Below are 10,743 nucleotides of genomic sequence, written 5' to 3'. Positions count from 1 at the left end.
TAATAAGAAATATTTAAACCAATATTAACGAAAATATTTATGAATGGAAGCTAAAAGAAATATTCCTCTACATTTGTGATCAATATTTGAATGGAGATTTCAGGTTTAGCCATTTCTATCTACCATTTAGTAGAATATTCCGTTAGCATGTATAGCGATATTTGTCAATGTGTGTGTATAACAGTTTATATTTAATGTGTCTAGTGTCTAATTTGTGTTAAACCGAGTTAAGCGCTCATATAAATGTTAAACCATAAAATGAATAACTGGTTTGAAGCCAAATTTTCAAAAAAGTTTAAAAGTTTGCTTTATTTAACAATTGTGCTTATAAAATTATTCTCAAATATGATAGTTCCTGACATAATGAAAAAGAAGATTCAAATAAAAACAAAATGCAACATCACCCATTGCTTTCGTGGGGAATAAAATTGGAGAGAAGAAATGGTACAAGTCTTTCAGGAATATCTCTATACTCTCATGGTTTTACTGCTTTATGGGTTCTTGTCATCAGGCTGAAACCATAGAATTCACCGATAAGCTTATATATCATTGTTCAATATTTAAATTCGTCATTTGTTGTGAAATATACACATTATTGACTGACGTTCTCAATATATTTAAAGATAAATTAATGGAGTATGTAAAAAAATTACACACTTCATTTAATAGGAATCTCCTTAACCAATACTCGCAGAAGTCGCAGCTATTACAACAAAGGGCAGGGCAACTGCAAGCATAATACCACAACCAAGACCTACTGATAATATGATGAATAGTCTTGCTTTAACGTTTGCTTTCTTTGCACCTGCTATATTTCCAATTTGGGCCATTGAGTTTGCCTAGAAGATAGAAAGACAAGAGTTAGTTTATATTTAAAGCACGAAAATAAAACTCAACAACAGCAAATATATTGGTTTCTAATTTTAGTACAAGGCCAGCAATTTAGGGTGTGTGGGTAAGTGAATTACATCGAGCCCAGCACTCGACAAGTACTTATTTTATCTATCCCTAAAGGATGAAAGCCAAAGTGGACCTGGAGGGATTTGAACTCAGAATGTAAAGACGGACAAAATGCCGCTAAATATTTTGTCCTGCGTGCTATTGATTCTGCCAGCTCATCGCCTTAACAATAGAATTATATGGATGAACAATATAGTTCGCATGGCGGGGTGTTGGTGTGACCCCAAATTCCACCAATATTTTTGTAGGGTGGGTGTAGTTGTTGTGGTGGTGAACTGATATTATTTGTCAGTTTCATAACCGCTGTCCTTATAAAAGCTGCGAAACGTCATGCTTTTTCTTAGTCAATTGCTACTGAGGTGTTAGAGCTATTATATGTAGACTGGATTAATAGAAACCTAATAAATAATGGTAAGTTGGCAGAAATATTAAAGATGAGTAAAACAAGACTGATGCGGTTGAAATTGTTGAAACGGTTATTCACATCCGGCAAGTGTCAAGCCTGTGACACTCAAACTCAATTTATGACACACTGATGGTACACAGTAAACAGATGAAAATGGTAATACGTTCTAAATATCGTCCACCACACACACCAAATCATAGGCACACGTTCGAAGAGAGCATCGAAAAGTTAGAAGAAGTATTAACATATGACAGCCTTATAATACTTTCTCTAGGAAACGTCTACCTCCCTAATGTCAAGTGGCTTGAGGCCCGCCTCCTCTTAGGCATATCATTACATGTCAGTCCCTCCTGACTCCACAAATGTGTATTCATGCAGCAGATCTGCTCAACCTAACAAGGTTGAAACATATTACGACAATAATGCCAGACATCTGCAGTAAGATTTCTCCTGAGGGAATGTCAACTAAGAGAAAAACATAATTATCATGGATAACTAGATTCTAATGAAACGACGAGCAAAACACTTCAAATTGTTTTAAAGGGCCACTAAAGGATAGTGAAGAATCCTATCACAAACAAACACTGCTCGAGATTGAACGTGATCTCAAAGACCTCTATGAAAATGAAAGGGCAAAAAAACGAAAGCTAGTGTTGTAAAACTGATAAGTAAAATCGCAAAGACTGTTATAGATTTGCAAAAGAGTCTGTTTCAGTAGAGTACAAGACAGGACTACTGTTACTCCCTGAATGTGGACCCAAGGGAAGTAAAATACTGAATATGCAATAGAAAAGTGTTTCCACAACTCTCTTTGGATTCCCCCCCCCCCCCAAACAGTTATGCCTGATGAGATTTTCCTGTTTTAAAACACTGTATCTTGATTGGTTTATGTGAGGTGGCCGAAAACGTTTGCACGTCTCGCATCTTCCTCTCTCACTCAGACCCCCGTATATATTTTGTTTTTAAGGTTGGTACTTATTCTATCATCTCGTTTGCCGAACCGCTAAATTATGGGTTCGTAAACATACCAACATCAGTTATCAACGGTGGTAGCTGACAAACACAAACACAAAAACTCTCTTCCTCTTCCCTACACACATACACACACATACACACACACATACACACACATACACACGCACACTCACATAAATTCATATGTATATATATATATATATATATATATATATATATATATATATATATATATATATATATACACGTGTGTTTGTGTGTGTATGTGTGTATGACGAGGTTCTTTCAGTTTCCATCTGCTTAATCCACTCACATGTCATTGATCAACACGTGGCTATTGCAGAAGACTCTTGCCCCACATGCGGTAAAACTGAACCCGGAACCATGTGGTTGGGAAGCAAACTTCTTACCATACAGCCACGACTGGATAAAATGTATGAAAATAAATAGATTTTCTTGCCTGAAATATTTGCATTTTACTTACTTGAGATGCAAATATAATTCCAAGAATGCCTGTTGGTAAAAAACAGAAAACTGTGACAAAAATTGCTGTAGTCAAATAATTGTAAACATATTGTGGTTGCTGGTTTTGTATCTGAAAAGATAGAAATCAAAACCATAACATAATTCTCATGGGATGATGATGATGATGATGATGATGATGATGATGATGATGATGATGATGATGATGATGATGATGATGATGAGAACTATTATGAAAGCGATGATGATGTAGGACAATGAATAATAATAATAATAATAATAATAATAATAATAATAATAATAATAATAATAATAATAATAATAATAATACGAAGAAAGTCTATTGATAGCTGCTAGTGTCACAGCAAGTCATAGGGAAACGAAAACACAAAAGGAACTTAAAAACTAGAACAAAGAACAGAAATTATCTGACTAGCAGGAGAAAGTGTTGTATTGAAGATTCCCAGACATAGTTTCAGTAAATAGTAGAAGTGAGACACGGTTATGGCAGCAGAAGATAAAGCTGAAGAGGGAGACAGAAAGTTTGTTAGTAGCTGCACAAACTGAAGCATGAAGGACTAATTGTATAAAAGCCAAAATAGACAAAATCTAAGTAGATTCCCTGGTTGACGAAAGGACGAACGTTGTTGTGCCTCAAGGATGCATCAATGAGAAACGCTGCTGACGATTACAGACCAATTTCCTGCTTCCCATTAATGTGGAAGTTACTGTGAAGAGGAATTGCAGAAGAACTGTATAGGTTTCTTAATGAGAACGATATATTACCTCCAGACTAAAAAGGCTGTAGACAAAAGTGGTAATGCAATATTGTAATCGAAGGAGCTAATGCGTGGGTGATAGCATCATTTCGTTATGGAACAGGAATTATAAAATGGCAAAAGTGAGAAATGAAGAAAATTAATATCAAGACCAGAAAATGTTAGCAGCACACGGATCTTCCCACCCTAAAAATTACACCAATAGGCTGTACCTCTCCTGAAGAAAGGGTGGCAGAGCTTTAATCAATTGCCAAGACTGTATCGAAGCAGAGCAAAATAGCCTAGTGTAGAATATAAAAAATACCGTGGAGTCACTATTGAAACACACGAAGAATGCTGGCGTAATCAACACGGTAAATTAGGTAAATGAAGAAAAATTTATACTAGAAATGAACAAAAGAAGAAAAAAAGAAAAAGTATGGAAGGAAACGAAACGTACGGTTAGTTTGCAAGTGATGTGGACGCCAATACAGACGCAGAGGGCCGATGGCTATGGACGAGGTGGAGTGAGCTGAAGATAGAGAGAGAAGCACTCGTATGCGCAGCTCAGTAACAACCGTCAAGAACCAACTCTATGAAATGCAGAATAGACAACACTACCGATTGCGACAAACGCAGAATGTGTGGTGAGAGGGATGAAACGGTATTGCACATTGTTAGCGAATGCCAGAAATTGGCACGAGCGAATACAAACGATGCCATGACTTCGTGGCAAGAATGATCCATTGGGAGCTCTGTGGCAAAGAGCAAAGATGTGGTACGAGCAAACTGCAAAGGAATCACTGAAAATGCGAAATGCAGAATCCTGTGGGATCATCCGAACAGATATCGGAAACCGGACATTGTTGTGGGGAATAAAATAGCAAGAATACGTATGATAATCGACATAACATGCTCTGATGACAACTGGGTCAATGGGAATGAAGGAAAAGTAAACAACTATGACGATTTAAAGTGGGAGAAACGAAGGTTGTTGCCAATGAAGAGAGTAGACGTGATACCAATAGTAATTGGTGCACTTGAAATTATCAGCACTCAACCACTATCATGGCCGCAAAAGATCGGTGCATGTGTGGCCTACAAAAATCACCATTATTGGAACTGCGAGAATTCATCGCAGGGTTCTTGAAGCATGACCAGTAAACAAGTGTCACCTTAGTCTAATAATAATAATAATAATAATAATAATAATAATAATAATAATAATAATAGAAATAATCTTAAACAAACCAATGAAGGAACCTGTGTATGGTAGTTTAACTTCTTTGTGACAAAAGCCATATCTATTTTGGATAAAATTCTACAGTCTCTTAGGAAGAGAAAGAACACTTGGAATGAAATGCTGATGCCATAACTTTAAAAACGGGGTAGTTATAAATGATGTACTTTGAATACAGGATTGGTCAGTAAGAATTGGCTTGAAGTTAAACAAAAATTAGAGCTTGGAATTAAACAAGAGTTGAGTTGTGAAGAACAGAATATTGGTTCTCTGCCTTTAGGTGAAAACGAGCTACAGTTATCCGATAGCTTGCTCAATGTATGATAATAAAGCAGTAGTTTGTTTCTCCCACTGCACAGTATTTTGGTCCGATCCCATTAACCATACCCTAGAATCAACCAATGCTTGTGAGTAAAATTTGAGAGATAGAAACTGTTTTGGTATCCATCAGGGGATTCTGTGTAGTTGTTTTAATCCATCCTTCAACAGAGCCAACACGAAACGGTCACGGTCTCAAGCTCCCAATGAAGCTTTCATATCATTTCATTAGTCATTGTATGTGTCTGTGTGTTACCCTCTTAAAATGTCTGTGGAGAATAAAATTGAAGGCATTATTGCAATCTCTAGTATGACAAAACAATCGTCAATGTAACATTTAAACAAGTTTAACTAATTCAATTCAAATGTTTATCATAATGAAATGACGATGTCTTGGAGATGATGAAATGTATACGTTAAAATCAGAATGAGAACTTTTTTAAATCTGAAACTTTTCTGAACCGCACAATCTGCTATGACATAATTTATGTATTAAATAACCTAACTCTCCAGTTAGATATGAATAAGGATTTCTTTCATTGGTCCGACTGTTCAAAGACATATAACAATTGAATCAAATCGATTCTATGACAGAAACTTTATTTGTCAGCCTTTGAATGATGACAAAGTTGATCGATTATTATTGAAATTTTGAGCATAACATAATGTAAGACATTTACTCCAGCACATGGAGCCTCTGTAAAAGAAATGGGGATCATTTCATCCTGTGAGCAAATTTCGTTTACATCAAAGTTTGGAGCTGATGAAGCAGCAACAGAACTCCGATTTTAGGAAATGAAGATGCATATAAAAACCTGATTTTCCTGTCTACTCTTTTGGTCATATCTGTCAAACTTTCTTCCTGAGTTCACCCACCTTCATCACGTGCTTAAGCCTTAATCATATTAAATTCATTGGAGAAGTAGATTCAATAAATTTAAGTCTATCGCTCTTTACAGGTGCACTCATCAATTTGTAGCAAGAAATTCTCTGCAGAACCAGAAGTCTCCAGGTTTGATCCTACTGCACGATACCTTGGACAACAAGAAGGTAGACTGATCTAGAATTTGAAGAAACCCGTCATGCTTTCACACATACAAACACATGTGGTTCTGTACAAACTGACGGCCATTCTATAAAGAAGTTTGTTAAAATAAATACCAAACTAAAGTATTTAGTCTGCTCCATATGACTGACTAAAAAATCTTACAGATGATTTCCTAGTACAGTCACCCTTTGATGACTAAAACTTGCTAAACATAAGGTTTCTGTTTAGGATAAATGGTTGTAGAACAGTAAGGAGTAAAATGAAAAGAAATAATATTTGCTTACAGTAACCGACTGTTGTTGTTGTTGTTGTTGCTGTGGTTGTTGTAGCACAGGTGGTGGTTGTGACAGGTATCCAGGTTGTGGTTGTGACAGGTATCCAGGTTGTGGTTGTGACAGGTATCCAGGTTGTGGTGGATATCCGAGTTGTGGTGGATATCCGGGTTGTGGTGGATATCCAGGTTGTGGTGGATATCCGGGTTGTGGTGGATATCCGGGTTGTGGTGGATATCCGAATTGTGATGGATATCCGGGTTGTGGTGGATATCCGGGTTGTGGTTCATATCCGGGTGGTGGTTGATATGGTGGTGGCGGTGGATGTCCAAGTTGTTCGGGATGTTGAGAAAGTAAAGGATTCTCAAAAGCAGATGTGTTTCCAGATTTTTCATCGTATTCTGGTGGATCATTGTTCGGTTCGTCAGTTTTTGTGTTTTCTGTAAAAAAGAAATTAGATTCCACAAGCGATATTTCAAAGTGTACATTCCTCATGAATATAATTAATCAGCAAATGTTATATGCTGATTAGTGACTTTAATTTTCTTGTGAAATTTGCTTATAATAAGACAAAATTAATTAATATTATCACTATTGCATTAACGAAAGAGCAGAATACTCTTTACTCTTTACTCTTTACTCTTTTACTCGTTTCAGTCATTTGACTGTGGCCATGGTGGATTTTAAAATAATTTTATGGTTTCACTTCTGCGGTTCTTTAATAGCTGAAGAACATAAAATGAAAACAGAATTTCTGCTGCCAGATTACGAAGAACACATTGCGAGTATGATACACCTAACAACAATTTCTCTTTTAGAAATCATGCAAAGCTAGAGTTAATCCAGCTATCACCTTTTTTTTTTTTGTCCCTTTTTTATTTTAGGATGAGGACAGAATTGTTTTTAAAATTTAATAACATTTATAATGTCGGAAGTAAATTTTCAACTTTAGGTTTCGTCAGACTAATCCTCTCACAGGGCTTTGGCTGAACCGAGGCTATATTGGGAGATACTTGTTCAAGGTGCCATGCGGTGGGATTGAACCTAGAACCATATGGTTGAGAAGCAACCCTCTAACCACACAGACACACACACACGTACACACACAGACACACACACACACACACATATATATATATATGTATATATATATATATATATATATATAGGCGCAGGAGTGGCTGTGTGGTAAGTCGGTTGCTTACCAACCACATACTATACCAAACACACACATATATATATATATATATGTGTTTTTGTGTGTTTGTATGTGTGTGTGTGTGTGTGTGTGTATGTGTGTGTGTGTGTGTGTGTGTGTTTGTGTATCTGTGTTTGTCACCCCTAACATCGCTTGGTAACAGATGTTGTTGCGTTTACGTACCCGTAACTTAGCGGTTCGGCAAAAAAGGATAAGTACTAGGCTTACACAGAATAAGTCCTGAGGTCGTTTCTCGGAGATATTCAGCGTGACAAGGTTGACCCTTTGACTCATAGGAGTAACAGAAACAGGAAGTAAGAGAAAGTTGTGGTGGAAGAGTACAGCAGGGTTCAACACCATCCCCTGCCGGAGCCTCGAGGAGCTTTAGGTGTATTCGCTCAATAAACACTCACAACGCCCGGTCTGGGAATCGAAACCGCAATCCTATGACCGCGAGTTCGCTGCCCTAACCACTGGGCCATTGTGCCTCACCAGTCGTATTTACGTCTTATGTAAATGCATTCTGTTAGTGGAGTAATGCATTCTATTTCTCGTATTAATATGCACTTGTGTTTTTCTTGTGTGCTTAACTCTATATAGATTTTCCCTTTTATGCTTACCATCAACGTTCGGTTCAGTCTTTCAGCCAACTATCTGGTGAGTTTCAGCCTTTCCGCAATGTCGGTAATTTTGTTGATGTATATTGGCTTTATAAAGGGAAGTTATCGTGTTGTTTTAGTTTTTCTTAAACAACAAAATGCAATGTCCTTCAGCGTCTAGCTAGCCTTGCTTGCTGAGGCTCACATTACGTTCATCTATCTGTTTAGCAAGATTCGTGATGTGAAATCGTGTGTCGAAACGGGTACTGCTATATATGGGGACGGGTCTTTTGCCAATAAATATATACACAATTTATTTGATCACCACCCTAGCTTTATTATCATTATTAATTGTACATTTGCCAAATACGTTCGTCACACTCTGACCTATTTAATGCCTACTTGCTCTTTTCCTCTGTGTCATATCTTTCTGGCCTTATCTATAGATTAAAGCAGGGTAGAGATTAAAGCAGAAATTTAAAAAAAGACGGTTTGGCAAGACTTGACAAAGGGCATTTAATTTAACTATATAATAAAAAGTTGTACATAATCTCTAGCAATAGGTATTCGATAGGTAAATTTAATTACAAGCTTGTTTATATTATTCTTTAAATATATTTCATGAACAGACAGGACTAAAATCCGGTACTCTGGAGGTATCGTATGTGTCGAGTTGTGGTTGTGTACATTTGATAAAAAAAAAGTTATAGAATCATAAAAGTAGGGAGTGAATATATAATGAAGAACAGAGAAAAGTCAGTAATATATACTTACGGGGTTCCATACTTATGAATAAGAGCTGTTGAGTGAAGTGAGTTTGCGATAGAACGGAGGATACTCTGAGAAAATTTGTGGTATTACTTGTCTCATTCGCAGCAGTATAAATAATCCATTTGCGATGGACTTTGGACAGTGTTAGCAGTAATTTTATATCAGTGACGTCGCTAACGTGGGGTGAGTTTACTTCATTGTCAATGATAATACTTCATTGTTAATGATAATACTTCATTGTTAATGATAATACTTTTTGTATGGTTTTATGACAACGCCAGAATTTCCCCTCGCGAAGAGCTTTTGAAATTTGGCGATAATTTTCACCACAAGGCACAGTCAAGCTAACTTTGATATGTATGTTTACCTATCTACCTACCTACCTACGTACCTACCTACATACATACACACCTATTTATCTATCTAGCCACCTATCCATCCAACTCTCTCTCTCTCTCTCTCTCTCTCTCTCTCTCTCTCTCTCTCTCTCTCTCTCTCTCTCTCTCTCTCTCTCTGTCTATATATATATTAGGAAAATTAATAATCAGGTACTCAGATGTCTGGATGGTTGTACATTTACCGATTTTTATTCAAATGTCACATGTTTTATAAATTAGCGCTTTCACCTAGTCTTGTAGGATTTTCAAATTTTGATTTCACCTTCAGAGGCTGTCTCTTTTTATAGAGAATGTGTAGGGTGGAGAGATATATATATAGGATAGTAAGAGAGGGTGAGGAATGGAGGGAAAAGTGAGAGAGAGTGTGTGTGTGTTTTTGTGTATGTGAGTGTTTTTGTGTTGGTGTGTGTGTGTGTGTGTGTGTGTGTGCGTGTGCGTGCGTGCGTGCGTGTGTGTGTGCCCTGTGTATCTGAAAGGAGTGTCAATGGGAAAGAGAAGGAAAGAAGAAACTTGTGTTTACAGCTGGTCAGTTCTTTCAATGACAAAGTTATTCTTGGCCTTTTAAAAAATGGCAAAACCAGGTCGCATTGTTTGGAAGAAAATTGTTTTTCAAAAATTTTTGCATCATTGTCCAGTGGGAGAGAGTGTGTGGGTGTGTTTTTGTGTGTGTATGTGTGTATGTGTGCGTGTGTGTGCGCGCGTGTGTCTGAAAGGAAAAGAGAAGAGAAGGAAGGAGAAGAGAAGGAAGAGGAAGGAATTGTGTTTACATCTATACAGCTGGTTAGTTCAAAAAAGGTAGGAGAGAAATATGAGAACCTAGGAAACTGGGTTCAATTCTAGTTGGCACAAAAATGTCCCACTATCTGAGTTTCTTGTCGTTTTTTGTCTCTGTTGCTCCAAAGTTGAAGAACGATTAAGAATAATGAAATATTGTGATGAATATACAAAGATCGTGAAGTATGTGAAAAGGATGAAAATTGTTGGTGAAATATGTGTGTATATGTAAATATATATGTATATGTTTCTCTGTGTGTGTGTGTGTGTGTGTGTGTGTGTGTGTGTGTGTGTGTGTGTGTGTGTGTGTGTGTGTGTGTGTGTTGATAGCCGTGACTAATGAACTATCACTATTTCTGTAATAATTTGTACTGGATGAAGGACCAAATTTGTAAAGTAAACTGTAATTTTTTAATTTTATTTATATTTCACCAACAATTTTCATCCTGTTCACATACTTCACTATCTTTGTATATTCATCACAATATTGAGCGAAAACACCTGAAGCTCCACGAGGCTCCGGCAAGGGGTGGTGGCGACCCC

At 36.9% G+C, this 10,743-nt stretch overlaps 1 protein-coding gene and 1 long non-coding RNA gene across 9 annotated transcripts in view; one reads left to right on the top strand and one right to left on the bottom strand.

Annotated features, from left to right (window-relative positions):
- Positions 1-10,743, top strand: part of LOC128250526 (uncharacterized) — a 56,136-nt gene that overhangs the window by 18,360 nt on the left and 27,033 nt on the right. The gene's annotated exons all lie outside the window — the stretch shown is intronic.
- The window catches only part of LOC106884207 (uncharacterized), a 44,034-nt gene continuing 33,573 nt past the window's right edge, over positions 283-10,743 (bottom strand). Inside the window, exons 6-9 of one of the 2 annotated variants that reach the window (XM_089341153.1) lie at positions 6,595-6,900; positions 6,473-6,546; positions 2,826-2,936; positions 759-839 (exon numbers count right to left, since the gene is read on the bottom strand). In XM_089341153.1, the coding sequence (XP_089197279.1) occupies positions 2,897-2,936; positions 6,473-6,546; positions 6,595-6,900 (420 nt within the window). In that variant the 3' untranslated portion in view covers positions 759-839; positions 2,826-2,896. Of the gene's footprint in view, positions 840-2,825; positions 2,937-6,472; positions 6,901-10,743 lie in introns of both variants that reach the window. The other variant, XM_089341147.1, reaches the window with a different exon arrangement.

Source organism: Octopus bimaculoides, chromosome 2, assembly GCF_046866305.1.
Source record: "Octopus bimaculoides isolate indiv1 chromosome 2, ASM4686630v1, whole genome shotgun sequence".
Classification (NCBI taxonomy): domain Eukaryota; kingdom Metazoa; phylum Mollusca; class Cephalopoda; order Octopoda; family Octopodidae; genus Octopus; species Octopus bimaculoides.
This window is presented reverse-complemented; position numbering and strand designations above follow the sequence as displayed.